Raw genomic sequence first — 18,251 nt, 5'->3', positions numbered from 1 at the left:
CCACTTTTTAAGTCAACCAAGATAATATATATATATATATATATATAAACAATCATTGAGCGTTACTCTACATTAAGGAATCGAATTGGTTGCGACAATGTTGTGAGATTTGTACTCTAAATTGTAACCAAACCATAACAAACGAGTGCGGATAAATTCGAAGGTACGAGGCCACCGGAACCTCTTGCATTTAACTATTTAAGATAATTACCTCCCATCTTTGTTAAGCTGCCAATATTTCAAACAGCGACCATCTTTAGCACATGCAAGAGCAGAATCACACATTAAATGCTGATTCATCGATATACATTATACATTACTACGGGTTTTTGGAACATGCGTCCGATGTATTTATAATCAATCATATTTCATAATCTCAATAATATTACAAGTTTTGCAGTAATATATATATATATATATATATTAAAAAACAAGGATATTTGCTCTCCATGAGCAGGAAAGGATAAAGTTATATTCTGAAAAATAATATAAGTCTAAATATACTTTTTTTAAAATTTAATTTGTTTGAATAGTTTTTAATATGATTTAATTTTTTATATATGTGTCTTATCTTGCAAAAGAATAGACTATGAGGACCAATAATTATTTAAAAACGTGATTAGGCTAATTTAGGTCCGTGGAACCTAGCTTGCTGCTATGCTAGAGTCTAGACTAGCTATGTGTATGTGCTTTGTAAAATGGATTTAAATTATTATTTATTTCTTTAATTAAAGTCGTACGTAGTGAAAAAAAATGCTCTTAAATATTGTCATTTTATTAATTATGTGTCCCTTTGAAAATTGGTGTCAAAACTAAATATTGTATGGATAGGTTCGCAATGAATAAGAGATTTTTTGTGCGGCCTTAATTTTTGCAAAGAAAATAAATGCATGGCACGGATCGAGTACTTGGCCAATTTCAGGCAAGGCGTGATCCTAATTAAATGGGGCCTTACAGATATTTATAACGACAACAGGTGCTGCGACAAACGGGTGGTGAAATAATGAGACTTTGGAATCCTTGGACTTGTTCAGCGTCAATATAAATCTAGTAAATATAATAAATTCAAGAAAACATATATATATATATATATATATATATATATAAGTAATTTTTTTAGTAGAGAAAAATGTATATGTTAAAATTGGATTTCGAATTTGAGATCTAATTGGGATATCTAACATATTGTGCAATGTCGTATGAAGCTCCAATCCAGGAAAATTCAGGTGCCTTCACAATGTGTAACTTGTGATCCGGGATTGGAAAATAATTGGCACATCTTCATTGACTGTCCATACGCACAAGAATGTTGGAAAGCGGCAAAGCTATTGGAATTGGTAGAACAGTGCGCGAGAGATGAGGATTCCTTTCCGAAGTGGTTGTTTGCGAGTTTGAACAAATGCCACACTGCTGTGCAACCGAACTTTTCGGCTGTTATGTGGAGTTTGTGGAGATATAGAAATGAGAAGCTATGGAAAGGAGTATCTAGACCACCACATACCACCGTTTCACTCGGCTTTGAAATGGTAATGAACTGGAACCAAGCTCAAAGGAAATCTATAGGAGGACAGACTGCCATATCTCGCCAGGATGCAGATGATCGATGGACGAAACCACCCGATCCATCTATGAAGTGCAATGTCGATGCAGCCTTGTTTAATGAACAACGAGCAACTGGTTTTGGAACTGTGGTAAGAGACTCAACGGGGAAATTCATGGTGAGCAAAATCTGTGTGACAAGTGGACTGTTTGATGTTAAAGAGGCCGAAGCACTCGCTCTTCTTGATGCTATTCAATGGACATCTTCATTGGAACTCCAGGATGTTATTTTTGAGATGGACTCAGAGACGGTGGTCAAAGCAATAAGAACACGGAATGTCGACTACACAGAATTTGGCTCGATTATCTCCGGATGCTGTCAAATTTTAGAAGCTCATCCTTCTTTCAAAATTCAACATGCTAGAAGACAAGCAAATATGGTGGCTCACAAATTGGCACGCGCGGCAATATCTTTTGTTAATCTTTTATTACGTATCATCCTCCAGATATTATATGTAACTCAATCAACCACGATGTTGAGAACAATGAATGATTAATGACTATTTTCATTAAAAAAAAAAAAACATATTGTGACACTTTTTAAAACTTTACAATTTACTAACATATATTAAAAATATACAACATATATATCAACTTATTAAGAAAAATCTTCATTGTATCTATTAATTGCTTATCATTTACCATTTAATTCGATTTTGAAGATAGAATATTCTTGGCTTTAATAACAATTAAGAAGAGAAATACGAAGAGAATGTGTGTGAAATTATTTTGTTGGAAACTTATCAGGCAAGAATTAAATTTCTTATTTTATTTTAGCGTAATTAAAGAGAGAACGTGTATGGTTAAAAAATTTTCATGTTTGTTTTGGTTGCCAACTCATAGACCGAAAATTATAGATTTTATGGCTTTTAATTTGTTCTGAAAAGAGCTTCTATATGTCATTGAAAACAAATAAATTTGAAATCAAACTTTTAATTAGTTTATATTTATATGTATGTTTTTAAAATTACAAGAGCTAATGATTATTATAAATAAGTAATTGATTTGAAGAGAGAAATCAGATGGAGAAAAATATGATTTATGAATTGATATATAATCGAGATATTTTGAGTTGTATAATAGCTTATGATAAAATAATAAGTGTTTGATAATTGAAATCAGAGTCAAATTCATATTTTCGATTCTTACTTATTATAACAATTGCAATTATAGAGAGGTACTGTGAAGATGCAAAAATTGTATCAACTAATAGAATGTCAGACATGTCAGAGTTGAGTTGTTGTAAGTATGAATATAGGACTTAAAATATTAAACTTACATTATTATCACTGAATATAGTTTTTTAATATAACAACAAGTGTTTTCAAAGTATTAATTATAAGTGTGTATTATATATATATTTTATAAAAGAGAGTTTGATCTATACAACTTTTTTTTCTGTGTTGTGAGAATTGCTTGCTACATTTAGCCTTGATCTTAATTTAAACGTCGGTTGAAAATATCAGATTTTATTTTAAAAAATATATCTACATAACGTAAAATCGGTTCGACGATTCGGAACCGGGAAATTGAAAGTGGGCAAACATAACATAATGGGTTATGTGCTGCGAGTGAGGTTTGCATCGTTCTTCACCGGCGCCGCTGTCGCATCTGCCGCGGGTCTCTATTTTCTGCACAAGGATTTTAAGATAGCTCACCGCGGCATTTCTGAACAGGTACCAAATTATGACGGGTATTTACAATGCTTAAATTTTACGAGTGATTCACGGATTCGTTATTGTTCGTAAATTTTATAATTTCATACATTTGATTCTTAATTGAATGGATACGTGAAACCTTTAACATGAAATACTGTTAATTGTAGGTTAAAATGAAATCGATGTCTTTTCTTCGTGTTTTTATTTTTTGCATTTGTTGTATACCTTTCCTGATAAATTGGGTTTTATTTCCTTGATTAATAAAAAAGGATTCACTGGGCTTTAAGAATTAATTCAGTTCTAGAATATACTAGGTCGAGCTGTAAATATGCTCAGATTTAGAAATGGTGAAATTTGTGTACAGCTAATTTTGAATTGCTTCACATTTGCTGTGGCAGAATTTTGTGGATGAAGAGTTAAAATCCATAAGGTATGCTTGTATGAAGGATGTTCGATCGTGCGCTATCTTGGTTCATGTTGCATTTCTTTAAACACTCCAACTCTTACTTATCATTTTCAGTCACTTAACTTTAGGGCTATCACAAAATGCGTCCTTTATTTTTTGAAATTAATACTTGGATTGCAAGGATGGCGGTGGCAAAATAGTTTTGGTTTTTCAGACATGTCTGTGTTTGAGATTACATTGAAAAGATGTTGGCATGACCATAATCGCGTATGTTCTCAGTTCCAGCACGTAGACCAAATAATACAATGCAAGCAAAAGTTTCTAGATCTGGCACATGATGAAAAAATTTAATCAAGAAATGAGTGATCGAATTGTCCTTTTTAAAGCCCTAATGGAAAACTTGGAAATCTCTCATGATAAATAATATTCTCTTCATCAAATAGCTAAGTGAGGAAATAATGGAACAACATCTTCCAGCATCAATCTATCACGAAGAGCTTTCAATCAACTGTGGTTACCAAGACTTACAAATTGGCTCATACTAACAAAGTAACTGAAATATCGAGGGATTTAGAAAGAAAATAATTGAGAAATGTACCTATAGGTCATTCCCAATCAAATATGACACAATGAAGAGTGGTGAGATCTTAATTTCAGTGTTTGCTTTTGTTTATCTTATTTTCCGTAAATTTCAGTCTCCCTTCATGAAGAGCAATTTTAAGTTATATTTTCATATTTATTCTCCAAAAATGCCATATTGCTATATTTTACTGTAACACAATGCCATATATTTTAAAATCTCGAAATCCCTCATACTATTAAAATATAATTATTAATTACCAGACGAAATTCTGTATAATATATTTTCTATGGTAAATATTATTTTAAAAAAGATGAAAACTACACTTCATTTCCCAATATATTTTCAAAAAACTCATTGTCACAAAATAAACTTCCGAAAACAACAGAAACATAACCATCCGTATCCTAAGTATTTTGGTACAAGATGGTCAGTGACGGCTTTATATGACCTTATGAGTAGATCATGTAACTCGAATTTTTTATGATTTAGAGGATAGATAATTTTTTTCTTGGTTATGAATTCAAAATTCATAAAAAATCTGGTGTTGCGAGAAACTGCAAGCTGAAGAGTGGTAATGTATCATTGGCTATTCCTTATTTTATTGTAGATGAATGGCGTTTATGATTCTCTGGATGGACGTCTGTCATCTTTGGAGAAGTTAAAAGATGTCGAGGCACCGATTCGTGTTGAAGCTGCTGAGTAGAAGTTCATGCTGTATCCCTTTCTGCAAAAATTGCAAGCTTCTTACTTCTTAGCTATCTTATTTTTGTTTCGGCCGCATTTCCATGTAAGAGTTTGGGGTAATTTTTCAAATGACTTTGATAATGTCATGTTTGATTGAGTTTGAAAAATGTGCTTTTCTAGCTTTGTTATAGTTGTCTCATGTCCAGAAACGTGTAGTAAGTGTCGAAGCTGCAAGCTGAAATGCACGATGCTATTCGAATTAAGTATTGAACATGGATAATTCACTCCATGACCTCTCCAGTAAACAGTCAACCTGTGTGGCACAATTCTTAAATAGCTTTCCTTCTCATAGAGCTCCATTTTCATTGACTTTTTATGTTTCTTTCTCTTCGTTTTCCATTACTTAAATTATTGCTAGATTCATTGTCAAATTCAATCGGTCCAGAGGGCAACGAAAAATCCTATGTGCATGAAAGTGTCCGATGATGTTCTTGTGTTAGGGTTGTATGAGATCGAATAAAAAAAACATCAAAATGGCTGCTGTACTGCTGGCATATGCTTCCAGTTTCCCATCCTTCTTATGTGTATTCACGGGATACCAATTGGGTGTTGGGATAGTATGAATGTGTCTAATATATTTCTTTGAATGTCTTTGAACTAGTGTATTTCAAATTTCTCTCTTGTAACGTTTCAAGTAGTTGTTTCCATCATTAAAAATCCCTGGCCTCTGAAACCATATATATTCATAATTATATGCAACCAATATTTTTTACGTGCGAAATTTTAGTTTCAAAGCTTCACATAATATATCATAATCGTTTTAAAACTTTAATAAATATGCATCATGTTTTCGTTAGAAAGATTTAATACAAAAAGTATTTTAGAATGAAATTATTCGTGCTGCCACTGAGAATGGGGGCAAGGTGAGCACATGTGAAATATAGAGATTGTAGTTCCCGTGACTGCGATTGGACGTCACAACACACAAACGGCCAAGACATCGTTCCGCCTTTTGGTCTCATAGTTTATACTTCGGTTTTTGGGAAGATGACAATAATAGTAGCACGCCTCCACCCTTTAATTACGCCTATCACCTCACACAATTTCAACCCAAACCCATTTAATTTTACACCGAAATCACGCATGTTTCTACATTTTCTCCCCTGAAATGTTGCGTGATCGAGATGATTAATTACGGCTGCTTGAGTTTGATGTCAATTACTTAATAGTTGAGAAGCGAATTCTCAATTTGCTATATTTTTCTTCCTCCAGAAGTAATGATGACCATTGAAATCTTTAAATCCAAGGTGCTCAGCAAGTCAACATAATTATCGACTTGAGTGTAAATGAATTGACTCGAGTCTAGCAAAAGAATGTTGGAGCTAAAGCTTGAGCACAGACTCATCGAACCATAGATATAGAAAGCTCAACGTCAAACTCATCGAACCATAGATTAAGGGTTTGATTACAAAAGTATTTTAAGTGTTTTTTAGTTGAAAAACTCTTTAAAAGTTTCAAATTTGAGCTTTTGAAAAGGTACTAATTATATTTAAAATCCAAACGAACTCTTTTAAAGTCACAAGCCATGCCGAAGCGTGTGCTCGATTGAGCTCGTGTGGAGTTAGCTCTATCATTCTTCGCCGGAGGATACAGTCAACATGTCGTCACAGAACAAAATGTGTTCTAAAAAATGAATTGTAAATTTCTCACCCCACTTTGCATCAGTTATTCAACACTGAATTTCGCAGTTTGTCTCAAAGAATTTAAACCTACGAATTTATTATAATTATGTCAAATTAATTTTATTTTTAAAAAAGGAACAAAGTAAAAAATATCCGCTCATATTTATAGGAAGATATTTTAAAAAATTCTATGGCAACAAGGCACTGAAAATCCGTGAAGTGGTCGAGCCAGACTTCAATCAAAGGTTACTCGTTACATAAAATTCAAAATGCACCTCGTACATTTCTGGAAAAACAAAAATAGCACCTCGTACACGGTGCGCATATTTTATACAAGTCAGTATTAGTAAAGAAATTATTAATTTTTATGTGTGTGTATGTGTTATTTGAAAGGGGATCGCTTAAAGCTTGTTTCCGCAACGGAAGTTTCAAAAATATTTTCATACAAGAACCGAGAGTTTCAACATTAACCATCGGCCAACACTTGACTCGACGGGCACCTACTCTAACATTATTTTGAGAGGATTCTACAGTCCAGTATTATCTTAAAGAGATTTTGTTCCTTCCACCGTTGGGACATTGAGATGAAAACTTTGTTTCTTCAAAATGCAACATGATGTCTGGTTTTGCGCAGCTGATCCCGTGACTCAAATGTGACTTTCTTTATTTCTCTCACACCATGACACAACTACTAACGACTTCTCCAACCGCAAAGTCCTATAAATATATGTGTGAATTATCACTAAAATGATCAGACTCACAAGATTTTCAAGAAAATGTCATCTTCCTCCTCAACATTAAATGTTAACATGCATGTTCGTTGCTTCTCTCTATACTTTCTTATTCTATCTTGCTCTGCATTCACTTCCCAAGATTATTCGGAAGCCCTCGAGAAATCGATCCTCTTTTTTGAGGGCCAGAGATCAGGAAGATTACCCCCGAATCAACATCTCAAGTGGAGGGGTGATTCAGGGCTATCTGATGGCTCTACTAACCATGTAAATTACATAAATATATACATATATATTAGGAGATATATAGATTGTCGAAGTAGCGTTTTATTTATTTATTTGGAGATATTTTAAATTTCAGGTTGACCTCGTTGGAGGATACTATGATGCAGGGGACAATGTCAAATTTGGATTGCCAATGGCTTTTACAACCACACTTCTAGCTTGGAGTGTCATTGAATTTGGTTCCTCTATGCAAAATCAGAAAGAAAACGCGATTGCCGCCCTTCGCTGGGGCACGGATTATCTCTTAAAAGCAGCCACAGCCACTCCAGCCACCTTATACGTTCAGGTGAGAATAAACAGATATAATTTTCAAAACAATGCTAATACGACCTGTAATCAATATCAAGTAGTATACTATATCCCTTGGCCTGAGTAACTCGACACATATTCGTGTCCTTAGAACTGATGTGTTAGACATGATATCAGACACTCATTTAAGTTTCGACAAGTAGTATGAATCATGCCAGAACGTGAAATAATGCAGCATTATCTGAACGACGCAGGTGGGAGAGCCTAACATGGATCATCGTTGCTGGGAAAGACCCGAGGATATGGACACACCACGCAATGTGTACAAGGTTTCGCCTAAGAATCCTGGGTCCGATGTAGCAGCCGAGACAGCTGCAGCACTGGCGGCTGCCTCTATCGTGTTCAAAGATTCAGATCCTCCTTATTCCAAGAAACTACTCAACACTGCAATGAAGGTAAGCCCAGTTTCATTCTATTCTTCGTCGCAATTGTCCAAAATCATCACAGAACTGTTTCTGAATCATATATCTATATATGCAGGTTTTTGATTTTGCTGATCGGTACAAAGGTGCTTACAGCGATTCTCTTGGTTCCGTAGTTTGTCCATTTTACTGCTCCTATTCAGGATATCATGTGAGGCATATTTGCACCATTTACTTTATTAGTTTCAGAAAACTATATATTTCCCAAGTTCATTTTCGTGATTCGAACTCAGGATGAGCTTTTGTGGGGAGCATCATGGATTCATAAAGCTTCTGAAAATACCTCGTATTTGGCTTACATTCAGTCAAATGGTGTCACACTTGGGGCCGATGAAGACGATTACTCGTTTAGTTGGGATGACAAGCGGGCTGGAACCAAAGTTTTACTCTCCAAGGTCACATTTCTTGTATATTCAACTTCTTAATTTCAGTTGAAGGTTCAAAAAGAATTTAATTTGTTTTCTTTATCGGTTATTTTTCCAGGGCTTCTTAGAATTGAATATTCAAGAATTTCAACTGTACAAAGTGCATTCAGACAATTATATTTGTTCTCTGATTCCTGGATCACCAAATTTCCAGGCACAGTATACTCCAGGTTAGTAGGTTACCTACGTCTATAGCAAAAACATTAATTTTCGAGACAAATAAGGAAAATTTTATGTCACCCTTACAATAGAAATCTAGTTTCATAAGTCGTTTGACTTCGTAAGAATATTATAATCTTTCGGTCAATTGGTTTATACTGTGTAAACAAAATAATAACTTCAGGGGGACTTTTCTACAAGGAAAGTGAAAGCAACCTCCAATACGTAACCACATCAACCTTCCTCATTCTAACGTATGCCAAATATCTCAACTTAAATGGAGGAGTGATCTCTTGTGGGACTTCTGCCATCACCTCAGAAAACCTCGTCGCCATAGCCAAGAAGCAGGTCGACTACATATTAGGCGAAAATCCGTCCAAAATGTCATATATGGTTGGATTCGGGCAGAGATATCCGTCACGCATACATCACAGAGGTTCTTCTTTACCATCTGTGCATGATCACTCAGCTCACATCGGATGTGGCGATGGATTCCGGTACCTGTACACGGCTTCGCCTAATCCAAATGTTCTTGTAGGAGCCATCGTAGGTGGTCCAGACAATCGAGATAATTTTTCGAATGACAGAAATAATTATCAACAATCTGAGCCAGCTACTTATATCAATGCTCCATTTGTTGGAGTCTTGGCTTTCTTTTCACAATAATTAACAGCAGTCTAGTTTGTTTTTAGCTTCCATCCAAATGGGATTCCCATGTATGGAGTATGGAATCTTAAATTGTCTCGTCTTCCCTGATTGGGACCCTTGGATAGTCATTATTATATTACACTTGGTCTCTCTACTCTGTTACTAATTTTTACTGCAACATATCCTCAAACATTAATCATGAGCAAGTCATTTATCATTTTAATGGATACCCTCAATAATTGAGGGTGATGTGGTGGCCACATTCCGTTTGAAACATAGACAGCCTGATATATTCGCATCTGATATATCCATTGAGCTCTGAAGAGTCAATGGCTGCTTCTTTACGATTCCATTAGGACATCGGTTATGGATCAGTTGAAATTTGTTTGCACCGACATCATCAGGGTCAAAACTAAACTTTGGAAACATATTTTTAGTTATTTAATTCTGAAAAATTCAATACCGAAAACATATCTTATTTCGAATTTCAGCATTTCATGCTTCAAGTCGCATATCACTGCAACGATCATAATGATCATTCAACTTATCAAATTTGTATGTTTTAGAATAGAGGGGGTAAGAATATGGGTCCCCATGACTAATAATGAATTTGGTCCTCCTAATTATCCCACGTTTCTTTAGAGTAAACAATCAAGGCCCATGAAGTAGAAAAGATTATGGTCCCGTCGTCAATGTTCAAAGCCCCGTAGGCCCAATGAGAGTCGGCACGTGTTAAAGGGGGAAGAAAAACACGCTTTCTGTTTTTGATGCGGACCGTCAGTTCAATCGACATTACTGTCTAAACACCTTCCTACTTACATATAAGATTCATATTTTCCGTCCAATTGACATGTCAATTTGATTCAAATTTAAAATAAATAATAATAATTTTAGCACAAAAATATTATTTTTTTATTAATCGGATCAGATTTGAAATTCGTTCGACAAAATTTACAACCTTGACATTGGAGTTTGTGTGCGATCTTAGTTCAAATCAATTTAAGAACATCAAATCTAATTCTAGCAAAAACCGGGCCGACCCAAGTAAAACATGAAATAAAGTCAAACGTTTTTCGCGTTTTTGAACAAAATATTGTGAAAAAAAAAAAAAAAAAAAACTTGACGCGTGGTGCTGTTTGGATATAAAATTAGTAAATTAATTTTGGATTTATAATAATTTAATTTTAAATTAGTCATCCCACCTTACCCCTACCTCTTCCTTTTGGTTATCCATTGACAATATATTTATTTTATTACATAAATAAAAAAGGAGCTCCCTCCGCAGCCCAAACAGGCCTTTTCTTTTCTGTAATCAATACTACTTACCCTACTTTTATCTACTCCTATGTCTTTCGTTGACTGACACAGTTTTGTTTTTTACGATGGTCACCACAGCACTATTAATTACTCTGAAACTATTAAAAAAAAACCCTATATTGTTTTAAATTAAATTTAAAAATGTACAAGTAAATTCAAGATTTTTTATTATCGTTTGCAGGGAAAAATACTAAACTATCCTATTATATTTTAATATATAATATCATGAGTAGGTCTCTTGTGAGACGATCTCACGAATTTTTATCTGTGAGACAGGTCAACCCTATCGATATTCACAATAAAAAATAATACTCTTAGCTAAAAAATAATACTTTTTCATGGATGATCAGAGATCCATCTCACAAAATACGATTCGTAAGATCGTCTCATATAAGTTTTTGCCTAATATTATTGTAATGAAAGTTCATATCGTGCGATCATTATCGCATAAACTAATAATGTCGGCACATAGCAAAATAAATATCTTTTTAACAACTGATACATAATTTAATTAACAATATTAATAGTTTTAACCTTATTTATATATATATATTTTATTTTATTACCATAATCGAGTATCTCAGCGTCTGTTTTTTTTAATGATGTTAACCATTGAAGAAAATCATATAGGAAGCGAAGCGGTGCATTTTTGCAGTGTATGGATTATGGAGCGTAACAGGAAGAATGTTGGAATAATAGGAGGCAAACGGTGATGGGAAAACCAAAACCCCAAGTTCAAAATGGCGGCTTCATGATCTCCAAGCCTTGAAACAACTTTCATTTCAGCGCGCTAGGCCCAAATTCCACCACGGAGAATAGATCAAAGATTGAGACGTTTTACTCTTAACCCAAAGCTTTCTTTACATTCGTTTGTGCTCAGAGAGAGAATACAAGTCGGGAATGATGAAGAACAGAAACGAAATGAAATCAACGTCAACGGAGTACTCTGACTTTGGGCTGGCTTTGAAGATACAGGCTGAATCGTCGGAATTCGAAAAGACCAGGGCTTTTCCCCTCAATCAATATCAGTTTACCCCTTCTGCCGCAGGCGGCGGCCGCGGCGGTGGACCTTTCTTTTGGGACATTTCAAGTGTCCAGGCATGTGGCACTGATGAATTCTATGCTGCTGGTACCGCAGGTTTCCAACAATTCTTTTCAGAGCTTCTTGTCAAGTCTCTTCATGATCTTCTTCTCTCTTATTGTCTTGATGCAATCGTCTTCCTACCGTTTGATGTCTTCTCTTTGTGTGTTTTATTTTTATTTTTTTTTTGGCTTTTTTTTTTCAGTCAAGAAAGGGTTCAAGTTAGACAGAGAAAATAAAGTAACAACCCTTTTGATCTAGAGATACTTGAATGTTATTGTTGGTTTGTTTTATTATCACAGGAGGCGGCGGTTTGGCAGCGTCTGAAAATTCTTTATTCACGGCCTCTCAGTTGCATGAATTAGAAAGACAGCAGATCATACAGAAGTACATGATGGCCTCTATACCTGTTCCTCATGAATTAATGTTACCTTTTTCAAGAACATCATCATCTCTTGCGGGTGCCCCACAGTCTAAGAGTATACATTCTTTCCCGAGTATCTATTAAAATTAATTTTCATCTGATTAGTCCATCTTTTCCAGTTACTTTTTTTGCTTTCATAGTGTGTGTGGCATCCGGTTCTGGTGTGGATTCAAGATTTTCATCTAGTAAGTTGGATCCAGAGCCATGGAGGTGCAGAAGAACAGATGGTAAAAAATGGAGATGCGCGAGAAACACGGCGGCTGAACAGAGATATTGCGAGCGCCATTCCCACAAGAACAAACCCCGTTCAAGAAAGCATGTGGAAGCTAAATGTAGTACGCAGTCCCTTCAAGCCCCATCAGCCTCTCAGTTCCCTGTGATGGTCCCTGGAGTTGGTACCGTACCATACGACCAATCTAGGTGAGTTAAATATAGTGGCTAAAATTAGTTCCTATTTCAAAGTTTCAAAAAATTGAATCAAAATAAGAGAAGTAAATTTACAGAAATAATCATGTCTGGAGCTCTCTAACTTGATTGCCGTTATATTTCATTATGTTTGTGGCAAATAACAAACTATTTTAGAATGCTAGTAGGCATAAAACCAAGCAAGCAAACAAACAAACAAAGCAAGTAGGACCTGAAGTTTCTAATTTTTACATTTACTGTGCGTCACGTCATTTTCCCTGGTATTATTGTAACAATTTCTTGTTCTTATCATATGTTTGATGTATTAAATGGTGTGCCATGTGGATGTCGTCGTCTGACCACTTGTTGGCATGCACGCCCATTTATTACATACATATATCTATCTATTTAATATAATTCATGGTTATTGAAGACGCATGAGAGGTGGCAGCAGCGGCACCGCTATTCCTGTCTCTACGTGTAATTACGGACAACAAATGCACCAGATAGCGTCAAGATTGGACCTAATGAATAGAGACCACACACACCACCAAAAGAATGTGTCCCAATCTCAAGCACTGCATAAACAAGATTTCACAGCCCCTGTCGCGAATAGATTTGAATTCAGTCGTGGGGAGTACTGCAATTCACTTGTCCCTTCCAAAATGACATCTTTTCAAGAGAATTTGTCTCTGAATTCTAACAGACCCCACACAACACCACCACATTTCATTGACGCTTGGGAACAAGAAGGGATTAAAGGGCTGTCACCGTCTTCTTTGACATTATCCATGTCGTGGAATCGGAATGATGAAGGGAATGAAAATGACCGTGATTTCGGAGTTGGGATTAACGAGTCCGAGATACCTGGTGGACCATTGGGTGAAGCATTGTGTCTTGGAAATGCTAGTAATTCAAATTTCCTATCGCCAAGTGACTATACCTACACTAGTAACTCATGTGAAGATGGTAGTCATGCATCCAAATTTTTTCGTTGACAACTCAATAGAACGTTGGCGTTGGTCTGGTTACCGATTCAAGTGTTGGAAGTCCTCTGATCGGATGTATTAATTTTTTTTTTTTTGACATTTAGTTTCGTTATTTTTGTATTCTCTGACATGTTTTATGCACCTTCTGTCTTTGTTTCTATGTATGCTTTGATACCTGCTACATGTTGGAATAAAAAAAATTGTAGAAAACATAATAGATAACAATAACTGATAATCTCCATCTCAGGCAAAAATTTCTCAAAGACGGTCTCACGAGTCATATTTTTGTAAAACGGATCTTTTATTTGGGTCATCTATGAAAAAGTACTACTTTTTATACTAAGAGTATTACTTTTTATTGTGAATATCGGTAGGATTGACTTGTTTCACAGATAAAAATTCGTAAGATCGTCTTACAAGAGACCTACTCCTCCATCTCATCTCTAAATTCAAGTACATAAGACCAAATTGAGCTTCTGATTGATATAATGAGAAATGTTTGCTCATTATTTTAGTATTTAATATTAATTTATCTAGCTAGTTCGAAGGAATTGTCACTCAGAATCAATATCGATGAGCAGCTTTTGCCCTTGGATAAATATTGTATATTTCTATTTTCTACCTTCAAAATGTTCCCTTTAGCTTGACAAGCTCGAGTTAGCCTTATCGCTAGAGGGGTTTACCAGACAATTAATTAGTCCACAATTTACTCAATTTATTATTTACTGTTGGCCGTTGATTTGTTTCTTATATATAATGTGTATACCAATCAAATAATATCATTAAATTCTCAAAATAATTAATGGATACATCCAGCTACTACTAAAATAACCGATAACCTTTACACCTACCGACTCTTGATTTTCGCAATCCGCCCTTTTGAAAGAAAATATCTTAAATTAGTGAAAGATCGATTGAAATGAATTTACAGGCATTTTTCTATAATACTAGATAAATGCATGTGCGTTGCACGTTGAGAAATAGAGATAATTTGTCTATGATAATTTTATTTAAATGTGTTTAAATTATTTTTGAAATAAGAATAATTTTTAATAGATAAATAATTAATTATTTAGTTACAAATGAAATCATCACATTTTCTTGTCTTTGATTTGAAGACCTCTTGAAATCTTTTTGTGTCCATCGGTTTTTATCTTCTTATCTTTTTTTTTTTTGTAATCGGCAATTGGTTCTTCATCTCGAATCTCTATTTCATCTTCATCTTCATGGATCTTCATGTTTTTGTTGATATTTATTTCATTTGATTTTTCTACCTTTGGTGGTACACAGCTTTGTTTAGTTGGCTTGATAATCTTTCGAGATCTCCGTTTCTTGATATTGACATTTGTTGTTGGATAATTAACATGTATCTCAATAGCTTCTGCCACAATTTTTAACACTTCATCACGTTTTTCCAATGAATTATCTAACTTGAACAAAAATGTGTGGAGCTTGGAGCTTGGTTGATTTAGCGAATCTTTATATGGGTTATTTGGTAAATTCTGCATTGAAAATTTTTATTGTTAGATGCAATATTTATGTAGATATAAAATCATTTGTTTGTTTTATCTTATACCTGGTCATGAATTTGAATAAAATCTTCAATAGAACATTCAACAAAAGACACTGCAACTTTTCTAAATAATGTTATTATTGCCATCTCATTCTCATCTTCAATTGTGATTGTTATTCTATACTTGTAACATAAAGACGTAAAGTAATGATCACCTTTTTTTAGTGTGATCTAAAACTTGGGTTGGGTATTGGTAATTAGTTTTACATAAAAACGATTTGATTTCATTTTTATTCCTTTTTTTCTCTCCATTTGATGTATATAAGAGTAATTATTACACATAAAATTAATTTAAACTCATTTTGATTCTTTTGAAGTGTTTTCTTATGGTACCAAACAATTATTTGTGTTTGTCATGCATGGGGTTTTACAATTTGGAAAAATGTCAATGCAATCCTCATTATATTCACCATTTGCTTAGTATAGGGCTTTGCATGGTAAATCACAATTATAAGAAATAAATAATGCATCGTAGGTAACAAATATAAATTTTGACATAAAGATTAAGCAACATTCGGACTAAAAGATAAATCTTTCACTATCATTCAGTTTTGCTAGGTTAAACATGCAAGAGTGAATGTAGTATTGGGATGAGTGAACTTCTATGAAGTTTTAGTGAGTTAAGCTGCTGACATTGTGTCGGTTATTTTAAATTTCATTAAAGATATATATATATATATTATAATATATATATATATATATATTTAAAAAAGCTGTAAATTTCATTCCAAAAATGAAATTTCATTTTCTTCAATTATTATAAAATTCATTAATACCTGAAAACGAACAAAAAATGACATGTATTTATTATATTATTTAACGAAAACAAGGAAATATATGTAAATTCACACAATTTTATTAGAGTTTTCAAATTTATTAATCGTGTATTATTTACGTTATTTATGGATGTTAATTTACTCAAGTTGAAATAAAAATTTCATAAAAACTCCTACGATGCTATTTCACGAGAACATGTCTCATGTCCTACACTAATCATGAAAAATCATTGTTTTTCACTCTGAAAATTGACTGGTTGGCCATCTGAATGATATATTCATGAGATCGGCTCACATAAGTCCAATTCAAAAATTGGAGAACTATAAAAATTCAATAAAAAAAAAGAGAAGTCAAACAAAAAGAATTATTTTTAAAATAAGGATATAATTCATTCTGTGAAAATATATTGTAAATTTTATTATTCTTCTATTCATTTTAAATTATATTACAAATATATTTTTTAAAACAAATAAAGTATAAATTCCATTTCAAAAAATGATGGCTAAATTTCATTTTGCTCAATTTTATTTAGAATTAATTGATAGTTGGGAAAAAAACAAACAATAGAATATGTATTTATTATTATTATTTTAAATTTTATTAAAGATATTTTTCTTTAAATGATGTGTAAATTTCATTCCAAAAAATGAATGTTTAATTTAAATTTCATTCTAAAAACTGGTGGTTAAATTTTTTTTTTTTCATTTTATTTTAAAATATATTAAATAATAGATGGAAAAAAACAAACAAGCGAAGAGAAGTATATTAATTATTATTATTTATGTTATTCATAGATGTTAATTTATTTAAATTAAAATAAAATTGACACAGAAACTCCTATGAGGTTGTTTCACGAGTGAATTTTGTGAAATATGTCTCGTATCTGACTTGAATCGTGAAAAAAATTATTTTTCACCCCTGAAATAACTGGGTCAGCCCCTCTCAAGACTATATAACAATGAAACTGTTTCACATAAAACCTAATAAAAATTGGAGAATTATAAAATTTTGAACAATAATGTAAACTTCATTTTTATTCGATTTATTTTAAAATTTCTTAATTAATAAAAAATAGAAATCAAACAAAAATGCAAATTTCATTATTCTTTTATTTACTTTAAATTTCATTAAAGATATATATATATATTATTTTAAAAAATAGATTGTAAATTTTATTTCAAAAAATAAAGATAAATTTAAATTTTATTTCAAAAAATGGTGGCTCAATTTCATTTTTCTTCAATTTATTTTAGAAGTCATTAATAGCTGATAGAAAATAAACAAAAAAATATTTATTAATATTATCGTTTTGAATTTCAATAAAGATATGTTTTTTTTTAATGGAGTACAAATTTCATCACAAAAAAATGGAGATTCAAAATATGAAAGATAAATTTAAATTTTATTCCAAAAAAGGGTGGTTAAATTTCATTTTTCTTTAATTTATTTTAGAAGTCATTAATAGCTGATAGAAAATAAACAAAAAAATATTTATTAATATTATCGTTTCGAATTTCATTAAAGATATGTTTTTTTTTAAATGGAGTACAAATTTCATCACAAAAAATGATGACTAAAATTCATTTCTCTTCAATTTATTTTAAATTCCATTAATTAATAGATGAAAAACAAGAAAAAAAAATAAAAATGGAGTGCAAATTTTTACTGAAGAATGAAGGCTGATGCTAAATTTTATTTTTCTTCAATTTTGTTTAGATTCCATTAATTAATAGATGAAAACAAAACAAACAAAGCGATATATATTAATGAATATTATTTAATGAAAATAAAGACATATATGTATATTCACAATTCAAACTCATATATTTATAGTAGTAATAAATATTATTTAATTAAGATAAGGACATATATGTAAATTCACAATTCAAACTCATATATTTATAATAATAATAATAATAATAATAATAATAATAATAGATAGATAATAGATTGAATTTCATTATAGATATAATTTTTTTAAAAAAAAAATGGATTGCAAATTCCATCACAAAAGAAGAATGCTAAATTTTATTTTACTTCAATTTAGTTTAGATTTCATTAATTAATAGATGAAAACGTGCGAAAAAAATAAGG

General features: G+C 32.6%; 3 protein-coding genes and 1 long non-coding RNA gene across 4 annotated transcripts; all 4 read left to right on the top strand.

Moving 5' to 3' along the window:
• The first annotated feature begins 1,003 nt into the window (after positions 1–1,003).
• On the top strand, positions 1,004–2,096 carry LOC142532458 (uncharacterized). Its single transcript, XM_075638754.1, has 2 exons — positions 1,004–1,025; positions 1,435–2,096. Exons 1-2 carry the CDS (start codon positions 1,004–1,006, stop codon positions 2,094–2,096), a joined length of 684 nt encoding a protein of 227 aa, XP_075494869.1.
• Positions 2,097–3,081: 985 nt separating this feature from the next.
• Positions 3,082–5,279, top strand: LOC142532969 (uncharacterized). The gene is made up of 2 exons (XR_012816643.1): positions 3,082–3,275; positions 4,854–5,279. It is a non-coding gene; the product is annotated as an uncharacterized LOC142532969 (long non-coding RNA).
• Positions 5,280–7,379: 2,100 nt separating this feature from the next.
• Positions 7,380–9,741, top strand: LOC142532885 (endoglucanase 1-like). The gene is made up of 7 exons (XM_075639418.1): positions 7,380–7,610; positions 7,705–7,914; positions 8,132–8,332; positions 8,418–8,510; positions 8,593–8,754; positions 8,843–8,954; positions 9,128–9,741. The coding sequence occupies exons 1-7, from the start codon at positions 7,389–7,391 to the stop codon at positions 9,607–9,609; spliced, it is 1,482 nt and encodes a 493-aa protein (XP_075495533.1). The 5' UTR covers positions 7,380–7,388; the 3' UTR covers positions 9,610–9,741.
• Positions 9,742–11,508: 1,767 nt separating this feature from the next.
• On the top strand, positions 11,509–13,984 carry LOC142533935 (growth-regulating factor 8-like). Its single transcript, XM_075640868.1, has 4 exons — positions 11,509–12,046; positions 12,292–12,468; positions 12,554–12,833; positions 13,252–13,984. The coding sequence occupies exons 1-4, from the start codon at positions 11,809–11,811 to the stop codon at positions 13,814–13,816; spliced, it is 1,260 nt and encodes a 419-aa protein (XP_075496983.1). The 5' UTR covers positions 11,509–11,808; the 3' UTR covers positions 13,817–13,984.
• Positions 13,985–18,251: the final 4,267 nt, after the last annotated feature.

Source organism: Primulina tabacum, chromosome 18 (assembly GCF_025594145.1).
Source record: "Primulina tabacum isolate GXHZ01 chromosome 18, ASM2559414v2, whole genome shotgun sequence".
Taxonomy (NCBI): Eukaryota; Viridiplantae; Streptophyta; class Magnoliopsida; order Lamiales; family Gesneriaceae; genus Primulina; species Primulina tabacum.
The sequence above is the reverse complement of the archived record's forward strand: the minus strand, read 5'-3'. Positions and strand labels throughout refer to the sequence as shown.

Coding starts and splice junctions, on each gene's coding strand:
- LOC142532458 (XM_075638754.1), top strand. CDS start 1,004: ATGAGACTTTGGAATCCTTGGA. Junction 1,026..1,434: donor GAGACTTTGGAATCCTTGGA/CTTGTTCAGCGT, acceptor ACTTTTCGGCTG/TTATGTGGAGTTTGTGGAGA.
- LOC142532885 (XM_075639418.1), top strand. CDS start 7,389: ATGTCATCTTCCTCCTCAACATTAAATGTTAACATGCATGTTCGTTGC. Junction 7,611..7,704: donor CTGATGGCTCTACTAACCAT/GTAAATTACATA, acceptor TTTAAATTTCAG/GTTGACCTCGTTGGAGGATA. Junction 8,511..8,592: donor GCTCCTATTCAGGATATCAT/GTGAGGCATATT, acceptor ATTCGAACTCAG/GATGAGCTTTTGTGGGGAGC.
- LOC142533935 (XM_075640868.1), top strand. CDS start 11,809: ATGATGAAGAACAGAAACGAAATGAAATCAACGTCAACGGAGTACTCT. Junction 12,047..12,291: donor CTATGCTGCTGGTACCGCAG/GTTTCCAACAAT, acceptor TTATTATCACAG/GAGGCGGCGGTTTGGCAGCG. Junction 12,834..13,251: donor GTACCATACGACCAATCTAG/GTGAGTTAAATA, acceptor TGGTTATTGAAG/ACGCATGAGAGGTGGCAGCA.